The following is a 16,149-nucleotide window of genomic DNA, read 5'->3' on the forward strand; positions in this document are numbered from 1 at the left end:
AGGCTTTTGCTTCAAAATGGAATGATGAATTGCACATCATACATAATACGTAGCTTGCTAGCTATATCGTTTTTGTCACCTTGTGAGTTAGTGATTGGATAGATAGAAGGTAGGCGGTTCGCCATAAAATGATGATTGGCCTTTAGAGAGTAAAAAATGTGCCACGCCTTTGACATTTTAGCCACTTCGCCCATTCGTGTACTTCACATCTTAATTTGACCTTTTTTCTGTGATGAAATTGCATGGTGATCATATTAGCACAATGAAGTCAGAGTCACAAGGTAAAGCTGAGGTAGCTAAAAAGGTTGAGGTAGACAAAAAATTGAGTTGGCTGAAAATGTTAAAATAAAGGAAGAAATTAATTATAAAAAGATGATAAAATATTTGAATCAGTCACATAATAAGAAGCAATAAAAATGAGGATGTTGGGAAACTATTATAAGAGTTGACAGAATAAAAATAATTAGTTGATTATTGAATTATTATTACTATGTGCTAAATTTTTATTGGATAAATTTTAGAATTATGATGTCAGCACATAGATTGAATATAATCACTTTGTACACGCGATTGAAGAATGTGAATGAAAATTTACAATTTCATTCTATTTTTTAAAACTTTCTCTTCTCTCTATTTTGATCTTTCATTTCTCTGATTTCGCTTCCTTCAATCAACTGACTCATTACATAACATCCTCATTCTACATTATTACGAATTGTGAAGCAAAAGAAAACCAAGAAATCATACACGAAAAGTAACAAATTTTATTACGTCTTGCATGCAGTACAAACTTGCATGAACACCTGTGCCTCGCATTTTAATGACTTTAAAAAGAATATTGGTTTATAAATTTAATAAACTTTTTTCTTGTTAGTAGTACTAAGTAATATTTAATTTACAAAGATGGTGATAAAAGTTGAAGTTTGAAAGAATTTTGAGAAAAGAAAGGGTTGAGAAAGTTATGTGGTTCGAATGCTTACTTGAAGGAAGAAAAAGAAATAAGGAAGTGTGGGGGAGGAAGTGTCAAGTGGGAAGCACGGTGGTTCAAATGGCGAAAACTGAGAAAGGGTCATGGAGAGAGGCAAGTAGTTAAAAAGTTTGATTTTGAAGATTTTATATTGAAAAAGATTGTACTTTGATTTTTTTTTTTTACTTTTCAAATTCAAGTTATATATTGTAGATGTCATTGTCTTGTTAAAGAGTACATGAAGCGTAATTGGTCCCATTCATCAATCTTTTATATCCGTTATCAAGCCAACAAAAGAGCCAATTGCCATTGCCAAGACACTCCTATGGCTAATGTACTTAGGGTTTGCAGAAAACTTCAATTTTCCTTAATTTTGTAGGGTTTGTATTTGAAATTCAATAAATCACTTATGAACTAGAAGAAAAAAGTGATAATTGTTTTGATATTGAGAAAGAGAAAAATGAAATGAGCATTGTCAAGACCAAAATAAGAGATATCAGTGAGGAACATACTTTAGTACTTCATTTCATTATCATATCATTTATACAAAAATATTAGATGTAATAGTTAAAATATGTCTCATTGTTTCAAAGGAGTTTCACATGGTTTTTGACTAAACAATTGACACCATTACAAGATTTCAAAAAGTTAACATTAGTGATGGATAAATTTCCAAAGCTATAATCCTACTATAAGAAAATCTCAATGTCTAACACTTTTCATTGAGATTTTTCTTTGAAACTCCAAGATTAGCCCCAAGAAATTCAAACATTGCTTTTAGAAGATCTTTGGTCATTATGTCAGGAATTTGGTACTCAAAGTTACAGTGCATTAAATTTACTACACCAAGTTTTTTAACTTCTCTAACTACATAAAATTTCACATTAATGTGCTTAGTTCTGCCATGTTGCACTAGATTCTTTGTGATAGCTATAACAGATTTGTTGTCAATTCATATTATAGTAGCTTCATTCTGGTATTACTCCAAATATTTCAAAACTTGTTTAAGCCAAATCGTTTGATTAGCTACTACTGCAGTAGAAACATACTCAGCTTCAGCTAAAGATTAAACCACCACATCTTGCTTTTTTGAATTTTAGGAGAAAACACCACTGCCAAAAGAAAAAACATAACTTGAAGTGCTTTTTAATCATCCACACTTCATACCTAGTCACTATCTGCATATCCTTCAAGCTTATTACTTTCATTCTTTAAGTACTATATTTCATAATCAACTGTACCTATGATATATCTCAAAACTCTTTTAGCCATACCATAGTGAACTTGACTAAGAGATTGCATAAATCTTGAAAGTAAACTTGCCGAGTACATTATATTAGGTCTAGTGGCTGAAAAATACAACAAAATCCCAATTAAGCTTTTGTATACAGAAGCATCAACCCTGCTTGCCATGTTATTCTTTGATAATTTTTCATTAGCCACTAATGGTGTAGCCACTGATTTGCACTTTTTTATATTGAATTTTTTCAAGATCTCCAAAGCATATTTCTTTTGTGCAATGAAAGTCCTGATATCATCTTGATAGATGTCCATTCTAAGAAAATATCTATTTCACCTAAACCGAACATCTCAAACTCTTTTTTCATATTCAACTTAAATTGCTTCAGAGAACATTCATCACCATCTATGACTAACAAGTCATCCACATATAATGACACGATAAGCTGCACTTCAGTTTCAGACCTTTTTACATGTAGAGTAGCTTCACTTTCACTTATTTTAAAGCTTTCTTATAGGAAATAGGCATCAATTATGTTGTATCAAGCCCTTGGTGCTTGTTTTAGGCCATAAAAAGTTTTGTAAAGCTTGTAGACTTTATCTTCATTACCTACAATGTAAAAACCTTCTGGTTACTCAACATAAATATCTTTTTTAAGCAATCCATTCAAGAATGCTAATTTCACATCTCAATGATAAATTTTTCATCCCATTTTAGCTGCCAAGGCTACTAAAATTTTGATTTATCATGTCTTGCCATGGGAGCAAAGGTGTTTGAAAAATTAACATCTTGTTGTTGTGAATAACCTTTAACAACTAATCTGACTTTAAGTTTGTTTACTGAACCATCTGGATTTAGTTTGTTTCTGTAAATGCATTTTACTCCAATCTCCTTTTGATTACATGATCTATCAATAAGTTATCAGGTTTTATTTTTCTATATCATATTGATCTCCTCCTTCATAGCAGCCCTCTAATCATTTACTTTTACAGCATCATCATAGCTTAAAGGTTTTAAAGCAACTAGATTACATCTGACATAGATCTCCTCTATAGTTTTTATGCCTTTGATTGAAACTTTAGTATCATTTTCAGGTTCTTCATGTTGTTCCTAACGAACTTTAGATTGACTAGAGGTTATGGTTTCTTCTTTCTCTCAATTCCAACTTGCTAGCTCATCCAACTTCACATTTCTGCTAACAAAGATTTTTTTTCAAATTTTACATTATAGATTTTATAACCTTTTAGAATTGTTACTGTACCTCATAAATATCTTAACTTTTGCCTTTTGATTTAATTTATCCCTTTTGACATCGGGTATATGAACATAGCAAACACAACCATATATTTTAATATGCTCAACTGAAGGCTTTACTCTATGCCATGCATCATAAGGAGTTTTGCCTTGCAATGCTCTTGTAGGCAATATATTCAACAAATAAACTGAGGTATTAACTGTCTCAGTCTAAAATATCTTAAGTTGGTTCTTTTTAAACAATAGACCCCTCGTCATTTCTATGATTATTTATTTTTCTTGTGACTCACACCATTTTGTTGAGGAGTATAACAAATAATTAGTTGATATTCAATCCTAGCTTGCTCGCAGAACTTATTAAATTCCCATGAGGTGTACTCAACTCCATTATTAGACCTGAGCTTTAGAATTTGACAGTCAGCTTACTTTTTAACCAAAAACTTAAAATTTTGAAATGCAATAAACACCTATGATTTTTGCTTTAAGAAAAAGACTCAACATATCTTTGTAAATTCATTAATAAATAATAGAAAATATTTGTTGTCTTTCAAATATGGTGTCTTCATTGGACCATACACATCAGTATGCATCAGTCGTAACTTTTTTTAAGCTTTTAAATTTGTTTTAGGTGGAAATGACAGCTTCTTTTGCTTGTCATATTGACATACATCACATATATCATTTTTATCATGTATGCTACATAAATTTTGAACCAAGTTATTCACATACATGTTCTTCAAAGTTGAATAACTAAAGTGGCCTAGCCTTTTGTGCTATAAATCAAAATCATCTACTGCACTGAAGTAAGCATGCATTTTTGTTTGTTTCCACTCAATTGAAAAACTTTTTTATTTCATCTTTGTTAACATCAATTCACAACTAGATGGATCAAATATGATGCAAGACATGTTTTTAAAATGTAGGACATAATTTTTTTCAAGCATTTGTCCTTTGACTCATTTCTAGCACAAACAACACATCATAAATGAGTTTTGTACCTAAGGGAGTCTTTATTGCAACAACACATTTTACTTTGACATCAACATATTCCCAATTGTCAATCTTCATTTTTGAGATGTAGAAATTATCTAGCTCCTTGAAGATGCTAGCATCATGGGTCATGTGATGGGTGCAACCACTACCTACCAATCAAACTTTTTTGCTACTATTAGTTGCATAAAATGTAGCAATAAAAAACTTTTCCTCATATTTTTCATGGTTTTCAGTAACTTAAGCTTGTGGTCCTTACTAGTTTGCTTTGTTTTTACAAATTTTTTCCACATAACCAAGCTAGTTGCATACTCTACATTTAACTTCAAGCCTAAACCAGCAGTAGTTCCCAGTGTGATTTTTCTTTTTGAATTAAAGACAAAGTGGATACCTTCCTCTCTTATCTTTCCATTTATTGCCATCTATTTTTTTTTTACTTTAGATTACTTTTTACCTTTATTATTGATTGCATGTTTTTTTTTAACCTTGCTTGAAAGGCTTCTTTTGATGCTTCTTCAAGTCTGATAGCTTTTATTTGTTTCAAAGCTTAAAAAACATTCATAACTTCTATCAAAACAAGCTTAGATAGATCTTTTAAATATTTCAGAGAGGAAATCTTTGATTTAAACCTCTCATGAACACTTACAAGCACCTTTTCAATAATTCTTTTATATGACAATTCTTCTTTATGCAACCTTAGTTGGTTAATCACCTTTATGAGTCTATCAAAATACTTTTTGACAGTCTCAGTGTCTTTTATCTTTAAAACCTTAAACTCCCTCCATAAGTTGAGCACTTGAATTTGCCTTGTTCTATCACTCCCATGGAATTCTTCTTTAAGTTTGTCTCATGCTTCTTTGGTTGTTTCACAAGTCATTATTCTTATAAAAATCATATCTAACATAGCTAAATGGATGCAAGATAAAGCTTTGTATCTTTTGAAACTTCCTTACTATGTTATTTAATTTGAGCAATTGTTGGATTTGCTCTTAAGGGTAATGGATCTCTCACTGTTTCCATTACTTTCCATAAATCAAATACTCTCAAATATGACTTCATTTTTACTGACCAAATGGGATAATTTTTTCTGTAAAAATAAGAGGTGATAGAGATGCAAAATTGTAACAGGTTCTAAAGGTTTTAAGGTTTTAAAAAAGGAAATTTTTTTGATTTGCACTCTAACTTATAGCCTTTAAGATCATTTCTAATACTCTGATACCATGCTATGATACTGAGAAAAAAAAAATGAAATGAGCACCATAGAGAGCAAAATAAGAGATATGAGCTAGGAACACAGTTTAGTACTTCATTTGACTATCATATCATTTATACAAAAACATTAGATGTAATAGTTAAGATATGTCTCCTTGTTTCAAACGAGTTTCATATGGTTTTTGACTAAACAACTGACACCATTATAAGATTTCAAAAAGTTAACATTAGTGATGAAAAAATTTCTAAAACTATTATTCTACTATAGGAAAATCACAAAGTCTAACAATAATTCCCATATGCTATGCTTGGCAATAATATTAATTTGACCCATTTCATAGTTTTTTAGATCGAAAATCTCTTAAATTTTTATTTTATCGTCAATGCGGGATTATTTGTATATATGTATGTGATACCCCAGCCCAAATAATAATTGGGCTAGACTAATACCAAAGCCCATCAGTTTATTAAGAGATTAATTAGTAAAAAAAAGGACTGATATATTAAATGAAAAAAAAACTTAGCTATTGAGAAACAGAAAGAAAATAAGAGTCTTTCTTTTTCATTTTCTTTAAGATTAGGGAATATGAAAAATCAAGTTGGTGATTCAAAAGTAGAGGCTAAAATCAAGTTAATCTCCTAAAGGTGAGTATATACTATCTTTTTATTTAAAAAAAAAATATCATGTTGATTGCTATTATATAGAGTTAAAGTTTTGAAAGAAAAATCAAGAAAATTATGAAATCTTTCATTAATCTTCATGATCTATTTTAGTAAATTACTGGACTTTATTTATTTCATGTCTTTAAGATTTATTAATGATTATTGAATGGAGTTTAAAGGCTGAAAGTGGGGATTTAAATTTTTAAAGATTAAATGAGAAATTTTATTTTTAGATGAGATTTTATAATCTATAATAGTGAATTAAAATAGGATTTTGTATCAATGGATAAATTATTGCTATGATTATTATATAGCGTTGGAAAGCATGTTGAATCTACTTTCTAATGAAATAAATAAAAGTCGAATCTGAATTTTTTATGAAGAGTTGTCTAATTTTTACTTAAAGATATGCAGGCTATAAGGTAGTAGCATCAGGGTTGAATTTCAAAAATTGTCTTAGTTTTTATACAAGGATTTATAGATTAAGCCATATATGTTTGGAAAGCATATTGAGTCTACTTTCCAACAGAATAAGCTGAATTGAATTTGGAGTTTCCTATGAATAAATATGTAATTTTTATGAAAAGGTATACAGGCTGTCTGATAACAACATATGATGTGGATTTCAAAAATTGTTATAATTAATCCGCAAGGAATCACAAAATGGACCATATATGGTTAGAAACCTTATCGAGTCTAGTTTTTAAAGCATTAAAAGGATTTTAATTCTAAGTTGGATATCGTGAGATATAGTCATTTTAGTGAAAGTAATGCAAGCTGCCAAAATTAGTTACTTGAGTTATTTCTTGTTTAACTTAGTTGTTTTGGTATAAGTGGTCTCAAATGGGTTGATTAATTACTGTTATATTGAAATTATCTTGAATAAGCCATTAATTATTATGAAAAAAAAACTAAATAATGAAATTAAAAAAAGATAAGTAGAATTTCATACACTTTACTTGTTTTTGAACTTATGTATATATATATATATGTGTTTCTTAATGAGTAAATATTTTATTTCATTATTTTTTATATATGAAAATAGGACCAAGCATATGATTATTTTGTGTTTTTCTATATAAATGATGGATCATGCTTATGAATGAAATGAGAAAATGATTTATGTTTAAGGAATGATTTTATGATAATTACGTTTTTACATCCCTGAAAAGTGGGATCATCGACACCAGAACTAGTTCTACAATCCTGGCTAATGGGTTATAATAGTTAGCATAGACATGATCATACAGCCCTGCTAATGGATTATAGTAGTCAGCATAAGGTCATGGCTAGTGGATTATAATAGTTAGCAATGGTCATTAGAGTGAAATTGTTGATACGACCAATGTCACGGGTTATAATAGTGACCATAGCTAACGATAAATAAATGATAATGATGATTTATTATGATTTTAAAGATTGATCCATGATTTGTATGAAATATGCATTTAACCATGATTTATGATTCATAATTCATGAATTGACATGTTTTGATATTGATTGAAAATATTTGACATAATTATGATTTTTAGAATGTTTTGACATTATGATTTGATGAGTATTTTGAATGATCTATATAATATGTATAAAGACGATGCTTGATCTGATAAGGTATGTGAGCCTATACTTACTGAGCTGTGGTTTGCTCATTCTCATTCTTCTTTTACTTTTTCTTTACAGATGAGTAAATAATAAATTTGTTTAATTTTGTAAAAGTTAGAAGATCAAATGAGAAAGATTACTTAGTCTTTGAAGACAATATTGGTCAATGAGATCTTATAAAACAGTTTTATATTTTCATATAGTTTGTATTTGGATATATAGAGATGTATTATTAGTTAGATTAATGATATAGATTTTACTTGACAGACTATATCAATTTATTAAAAAATATTAGAATGATTAAAAAAAAAGTTTCATATTATTTTTGAGTTTACTTCAAAATAATATGATCGTATTGCATCTTGACATCAGGGCACAATCTCTTCTTTGGATTTTATGGTGCAAATGAAGATGCATTTCAAGGAACCAGCCCGTATCCAGGGGAGGGGCCGGGGGTGGTGGTTAATTTATGCTCCTCTTGTTGTTTCTGACAAATTAATCAGCTGTTCCAAGTCCTAGCAAAACTTTTAATAAAATAGCAACTTGGAATCATGAGGAATAAAAGCTAGCCCCTACCAGGTTTCAAGAACAAGACTACTTGATCCTCCTTTATTTATATATATATATATATATATATCTATATATATACATATACATATATTATTAACTTGTACTGTGTCAGCATGGAATAATTTCTTGGGTGGATTAGCTGTACTTTGTAGACTTCCATGCAAACAGGAGAGTGAGATAATAGTTATGGAAAATAGTGAAGTGTGTTCGCTACAATCCACCAATTGTATTCGTCCTGGAAATCAGTTTCTAGGCGTATGACAATGTATCATTCTTAGATTGTACCCATCCAAAGGAATGGTGATGGACAATTTAAGCTTAATCACCAGGCAATCCAAATAAGATAATAAGAACAAAGAATTCGTTTGAAATTCGGCTGTTTTTCAAGCCATTGTGGATGACACATTCAGAAGTAATGATGATTAGTCGATATATACCTTTCATAACGCAAGGGGAGATATAAAATTGAGTGAAACACATACTAAAAGGAAAACAATATATATATATATATATATATATATAGCTCTAGAGTGAAGTGGACGAAAATGAATTATTTGTGATAGCATGCTTCTTCCTTACATCCATGCTTGCTACCCTTATTTATTGGCATCAATTATTGAAACATCAAAATGAAAGCAGGACTACATCTCAAAATTACCTGTGGCTTCCCATGTTGGGAAGTTTGGGTGTGTGTACTATGGTTTATATGAAGTTTCACGTGAACTCAAACCAATTGATTTTGAATTAATAGCATATTTTATCTTTAAACTGAAAATATAAAATATATGATCTCTTTGCCCCTATAAGCCGCCAGCGATAAACTTATCAAAAGTAGTGTCTGAACATTTCAGCTAAATGGGACTCACGCTTCACATTAGGTAAACTTCTCACATCAAGAAATTTGGATATTGAATATGTGTTATATGAGATTTCATGTTAATTCAAACCAATTGATTTTGAATTAATAATACATCCTGTCTCTGAAAAAAAATAAAATTACCTTAGTTGGTTGGTCCACTATATTCTTCCGTTCAAACAATAATTGTACAGGAAGATACCAAAAACTGAACAATCTCTGATCACCGTACAAGCTTTACTGGTGCTTTGGATCAAGCTCCCATGGTTAGCCGATCAACCCCAGATCCATCCACTATTGGGTTAGCCTAATAGCTCAAATAGAAAATTTGGGCTTGAACTCGTTGCCATTCTTGGTCTTGGGTGTAATATATTAGGAGAAATGAGCTTGGGCTACAGTCCAAATTTGGGGCCTTCATGTTATTCTCTAGTAAATGACCAAAAACCCCAGACCCATAAAGGGGAAATTTTGTTTATCTTCTATTTTATTATCATTGATTGATGCATAGTAAACCAATATTCATGGCAGATTCTTGTGGCGGATTCCCTCACCACTAGCTACTCTATTATTTTTGTGGTTTTCTCCAACAATAACTTATTTTTTCCCTTTATTTTTCTTCTGGAAAATTTTCTCTTTTTTCTCAGGGTAAGCCATTCTTTCTATGTATTTTTTTTCTCTTCTTTTCACAGTCTGGTATCTTTTATTTCTTATTTCTTATTTCTTGAAACCCCATCTTGTTTTTGTTTTCTTTGAGCTGAATTTTATTTTCTTATAGGTTTTCAGTGAATTTTAGGGGTTTAAATTGTTGGGTTTTTTTTTTGCTAAGATTTTAATGGGTTGCATTTGATTTAATCTGGGTTTGCTTTAGTTTTGCAGGTAAGCTTGCTGACAGTGATAAATTATTCAATTGATTTGCTGTAAATTTTGGTTTTTTAAGGAGAGACGTGGTGTTGAAAAGCTGGGATTTCGGTGATTGAAGGGGATTGGGCCACTATCAAATCGGGTCAGTCTCTTGTTTATTGTTATTCAACAAGTTAATTTCTCTGGCTTTAATGTTGTAAGGACTTTTGTTTCTTCTTTGTAGCCTTCTGTGGAATTTTATCTTGTGTCTGCTGTTTCTTTTAATGCTTTAATTGAGCTGTTTTCTTTGGGTTCGAATAAGATATGTGGATAGCTCTGCATTGTATGCTTTGAAGATATTTATGTTCTCAATGTTATAGCACTCTTTTTATAAACATTGGTTAGACAATGCCCTAAGAGTGATTGCATAAGGGCACGTTTAGTAGTTGTGTAGAATTGATGCTTCACAGACTTGTGGGGATTTTGTTGCCTATCAAGCTATGAAATTGTATAGAACAATTCAATAGAATATATGAACAGAACTTTATAAGTTCTGGCTTTGGAGCTTTGGTTGTTGATGCAATAACCTCAACAGATGTTTGTGGTAAAGGAAATCTTAAGTATAGAGATTCCGGGTCCCCTATTATTTTACCATCCAAAGTTTGGCAATGTGGCTTTGATTCTGACTTAATGCCAAAAGATATCTCTCTTGTTGCATTGAAATAAAACCAGGATATATTTGAATCCTTTAATTTATCACAGAGCTCTTCTATCAAAAACAACAATGTTTTTCTAATGTTCTTAAATAAGACTGAATTTTATTGCTTATATAAAAAGATCTTTGAAATGATTATAAACTATTTGTGGTAGGTTGTGGATGATTCCATTTAGAAGCCTTAAAGACATATTTTCTGGATAAAGACCTGGCATCAATGAACAGACATGGATTTGCCTGTTAAAGATGAATACATTTTAGTTCACAGGTGAACCTGTAAAATACATTTGAATGTCATCTATAAGTACATTTTTACTAAAAAAGAAGATTCATCTGTGTGACTGTTACCTTTGTTATGTTTCCCGTGGGCTAGGTAAATATGCTTTTCTCATACTCTCTAAATGATTCGTTGTTTCTCAGACAACTTAAGATACTTTGACCATTCTTGATGCTTATGTTGAATGGCTTTTGCTTATGATAGTGACCCATCTGATTCTAGTATCTACAGCATCACATATGATTCATTCTCTGTCCTCCCCCCTCCTTATTAGGAATTTGGGATATAGTCTAATCTTTTTGTCACATTTCTGTTGGTGTTAATGAACCATAGCTTTTTTTTATTTTTCCATTTTCTCTGCAATCTGTTTTGAAACTTTATCCCGCAGTCATCTTAGTTCACATGCTTCATTCTTTTACAAGGTGGCTGTGCTGCATTTTGCTGTCTTCTGCACTTGCTATTCACAGTAGGAAATTTGTTGAGTGGTCTGATTGCTGTGTAGTTTATCTCACGATCTGCAATTTCTGGCTAGCTTAACTACTAGTAATATTTATGCTTCATGAAGAATGAAACAAAATCTGATTAATGCTCAAAGAATTTTGGATTCTCTGATTTAGATGTTATGACACTTGTTTAGGAATCCATCAGCGAGAATTGTGGTTATCAGATTTAGCACTATCCATTTGCTGTTCTTTGATTTGGATGAAATGAAGACTTTGGGACTAATTTTTTGATCCGAGTATGTGGGGCTTAAACACAGATAAGTTAGATGTTTCTCAGCTCCATATTAACAAACATGCTAGTAGCGACTTCAGATGATTTGCATTTTGCATACTGAACTCTGTAGGAGCCAGAATGTGTTTTCTAGTCTTATAGAAATCAATTCAAGATAGCTGATGATCTTAAAGCCTCATCTTTTATATTCTTGACTGCAAAGAAACGGGGTTTAGTTGGCCTGGGCAAACTTTCATTCGGACAAGATGTTTCAGTATTGCTCATTCTTGTTTGATTGGGCCTTCTTGAAATTTTCATGGTTGTTTTTCTTTGTAAAATTATAGGTGTTTGTATGTTTCTTTAGTTGTTAATTTTAAATGTTGCTTTGTTAAACTTTGAAATGCTTACATTAGAAATAATTGCTTTATTTCAGGCTCACTTGTGTTATGATATTGCTCTATTTATGATTTGGCCCTGTTAGCCTCTCGTGTCACTTCTCAGTATGAATAAACAATTTGGTGAAGATCAAGTAAGCCATGGAATCTTGGTGATTATTTGGACTATTAAAAATTTGAAGAGTTTAAACATGCCGTCTTTTGTGCAGGATGAACCAACTGTCATGGGGTTTGAAGTGCCAAGATCACCTGATTCAAGTTATAATAATGTGTACCCTGGGAATGAAGATGATGCACGGGACCCACCAATTGTTCCTCCACACCTGCATCGTACCTTGCTTAGCTACCCCGCAAGCATGAATGCTTCTGAGGATCTTCCTTCGCCAGAAAATGTGATTCTAAATCACCTTTACATTGAAAACCCGGAGGCACCAAGATCTGTTGTGGCACTTGGATTCACTCACCGCTTCCTTTCTAAGTATGTTACTGTTGTGCTATACAAACCAGTTCCGAGAAGGGGGAGTGCCAGTACTTAAAATATGAATAGAGAATAGACCTTCTCATCGGATTGGTTGGTGGTTTGCCCTTGTGATGGAATTAGTTGCAATAGACTTAAATACCGAATTAGCTGAGAATATTTCTTGGTTTCACGGTAGTTGATGACTTAGGGGTTGTCCATTGAACCTGAAAGTTAACATTTGACTTGAAATATCAGTTATGTTGTGAAGGTCGAGTTGCTATACATATAAAGCTTTCTCGTTATTCTTTTTAACCAGTATTTATGGTGTTGTGAGCTTGTTTGCTAGCTAAGTATGGTACTAAACTTACAGCTCTTGTATTTGTGGACATTGGATTAATCGATTGGTTCATTTTGATGGGTATGCCTGCCAATTTCCATTTGCCATTATAAAATAGCTTTATGTTATTTTTAATTACATGAGAAAACTTTTATATTGCTAACACCTGAATCATCCGTTTACCAGCTATCAACCTTTGATAGAAACAGGTGCTTCGAGATGAGCCGACTACCCTCAAGCTTATCTTCATTCTTCAATTTTCTTTTTGTTCTGAGATTGATCAAAATAGATGAAATGTGTTTGTTTATTAGTTGATATGCATTTGGAATTGGTTGGATGCATGAAATCTGAGAAATATTTCATACAATATTATATTGGTTTACGGTGGGTACTATCTTCCAAACGCAAACAAAAGCATTCAAACAATGTTTTCCATATATTTTGGAGTTGCATAAGTCAGTGCCATCTCTGCATGATAATATATTGATCATAGTTCAAACTTTCTGGCCCCTTGATATAATCTGGCCTCTTGATATAATCTTGAGCTGGATTCTTATGGTTGAGTGCTTATATATATTCTGTTTTGATAAGCTTATCTATCGGTTGTGGTTGTTATCATTCCCATTTCTTTTCCTATTTTCATGCAAGTAACTGTTATATTATCCACTTAAACGCTAACTTGTGTTTTTAATTTCTTTGTTTGAAACAAAAGTGTCAAGATAAGAAAGAGAACTGTACCCAAATGGTTTTTAAAGTTAATTAGAACTTAGTTCAATCATAAATATCATATCACCCAAGTACCCTCAATCAAGCAACATCAAGAGACTTTCCTATTTTCTTTGCGTATTTTCTTCTAAAACAAAAACATTGAAAAAATGGCTCAAAATGAAGGTACCTTAGGGACTTCCATGCATGGAGTAACGGGTAGAGAACAAAGTTTTGCCTCCTCAGTTGCATCATCTAGTGCTTTCCCAATTGATACCATGGCCAAATTTGCTCTGCTTGTTGATTCAGAGCATAGGGCCACAGTTTTCGAAGTCTTTTCCTTTGCTAAACCTCACATGAGAACCTTTCACCTAGCTGGGATCTCCTTTTTCATCTCTTTTATCTCTACTTTTGCAGCAACACCCCTTATTCCCATCATTCGTGATAATCTTGATTTAAAACCAGTAGATATTGGCAATGCTGGGCTTGCTTCCGTTTCAGGAAGCATTTTCTCCAGGCTAGTGATAGGTGCCGTTTGTGACCTAATTGGTCCAAGATATGGAACTGCATTTCTTCTAATGCTATCAGCCCCAACTGTATTCAGCATGTCTTTTGTTTCTGGTGCCCAGGGATACTTAGCCGCCCGGTTATGATCGGATTTTGCCTTGCAACATGTGTCATGTCAGTATTGGACAACAATAATGTTCAATGGCAAGATTATAGGGCTTGTCAATGGATGTGCAGGTGGATGGGGTGTTATGGGCGGTGGAGTCACTCAACTCTTGATGCCCTTAGCTTATCATTTACTCAGGCTAGCTGGTGCAACTCAATTCACTGCCTGGAGGATTGCCTTTTTCATTCCTGGGTGTTTTCATCATGTCATTATAGGTATCTTGGTTCTAACTCTTGGCCAAGACTTGCCTGATGGAAACCTTAGTGCTCTACGGAAGAAGGGTGAAGTTGCCAAAGATAAGTTCTCCAAGGTAAAGTTTTTTTAATACCACTCTCTTATAACTTCATATGATCCAACGATATATGGTGCTGATTTGCTTTTCTTGATCAGATATTTCGATACGACATCACAAACTACAGAACGTGGATCTTTTTCCTCCTTTATGGGTTTTCTACGGGCATTGAATTGACTGTTAACAATGTCTTATCAGGATATTTTTATTACAGGTACTATCCGGACCATATATCTTCTGTCCCTTTATGTCACAAATGACGAACCAGCCATAACGATATGATTTTTTTATTATTATTATTTTTTATGTGCAACAGATTTAATCTTGAGCTTCTCACTGCTGGGAGCCTGGGACTATAGCCGCTAGCTTTGGCATGGCCAACTTCTTTGCCCATCTCTTTGGCGGTTATGCCTCTGATATGGCAGGAAGATTGTTTGACATGAGAGGCAGGCTATGGATCCTTTGGTTCTTCCAAACTCTAGAAGGTGTCTTCTGCATCTGGCTTGGTCGTGCTGGTTCACTTCCAATTGCTGTCTTGGCAATGATGCTTATCTCTTGGGATTCAAGCTGCTTGTAGAGCAACTTTTGGGGTAGTCCCGTTTGTTTCTCGACGATCCTTGGGATTAATATCAGGCCTAACTGGCGCAGGAGGGAACTTGGGTTCTGGATCGACACAGCTATTGTTTTTCTCTAGCTCAAGATTATCAACAGCCACAGGTCTTTCTTTGATGGCTGCTATGGCTGTGGTTTGCACAATTCCTGTAGCCCTGTTGCATTTTCCTCGATGGGGGAAATAACTGCTCTGCTGTAGTATTAATTACAGACTTGTTCTATTAATTTCCCCCTTTTACTTTTTCACTCTGTAATTTATGAGCTATCAGATGAATTATGAAGTTAGAAAATCCATTTCAGCAAGCCAGTGTATAAAAATTGGCTTTTTGTACTTTCTCTTTCTTTGTACTTTGATTGTTAATGAAGAATATAGACCCGTATCTGCATTGAAATTTTGGTTTTCTCAATAAAAATGGGACGATAAGTCATCTTGATTATCATAATGCATTAGTTTAACTCAACCTGACAGACAAAAAATACTATTTTTATGAGGCTTAGTGGTAACAAATTAAATTTAAGATCCCAAAGAGAATTGGCTGCAATTATAGAACATGTCAAGGTATTCTAGAATTATAAACATAAAGATCTATTGTAGTGTAAAATACGTTAAAGTGGTACTGTCTCACATTTTGTTATCTTATATTTAAGTAGGATTCTTTCACTTATTATAATATTAGAGTCAAGATTTTTTTTTTTGTCGTTCTTTTCAAATTTGTCACGTAAAATTTTTTTTTCACTTTTACCTACAAATGATGAACATGTTAAAGTGATATTG

At 32.4% G+C, this 16,149-nt stretch overlaps 1 protein-coding gene and 1 pseudogene across 10 annotated transcripts; both read left to right on the forward strand.

Moving 5' to 3' along the window:
* The first annotated feature begins 9,829 nt into the window (after positions 1-9,829).
* LOC111301472 (SNF1-related protein kinase regulatory subunit beta-3-like) lies at positions 9,830-13,186 on the forward strand. 9 transcript variants are annotated; one of them, XM_022897155.2, is made up of 5 exons: positions 9,846-9,999; positions 10,231-10,357; positions 11,065-11,177; positions 12,334-12,429; positions 12,505-13,186. In XM_022897155.2, exons 4-5 carry the CDS (start codon positions 12,403-12,405, stop codon positions 12,829-12,831), a joined length of 354 nt encoding a protein of 117 aa, XP_022752890.1. In that variant the 5' UTR covers positions 9,846-9,999; positions 10,231-10,357; positions 11,065-11,177; positions 12,334-12,402; the 3' UTR covers positions 12,832-13,186. The 9 variants fall into 9 exon arrangements, with proteins under 9 accessions (XP_022752891.1, XP_089601062.1, XP_022752890.1 ...); XM_022897154.2 differs by lacking the exon at positions 11,065-11,177 and adding an exon at positions 11,824-11,925; XM_089744933.1 differs by having other exon boundaries at positions 9,847-9,999; positions 10,292-10,357.
* Positions 13,187-13,319: 133 nt separating this feature from the next.
* On the forward strand, positions 13,320-15,787 carry LOC111301869 (high affinity nitrate transporter 2.3-like; annotated as a pseudogene). Its single transcript, XR_016328357.1, has 3 exons — positions 13,320-14,780; positions 14,861-14,976; positions 15,079-15,787. The product of XR_016328357.1 is annotated as a high affinity nitrate transporter 2.3-like (transcript).
* The last annotated feature ends 362 nt before the right edge of the window (positions 15,788-16,149 follow it).

Source organism: Durio zibethinus, chromosome 15 (assembly GCF_047325235.1).
Source record: "Durio zibethinus cultivar Kanyao isolate XHJ-2024 chromosome 15, ASM4732523v1, whole genome shotgun sequence".
Lineage (NCBI taxonomy): Eukaryota > Viridiplantae > Streptophyta > Magnoliopsida > Malvales > Malvaceae > Durio > Durio zibethinus.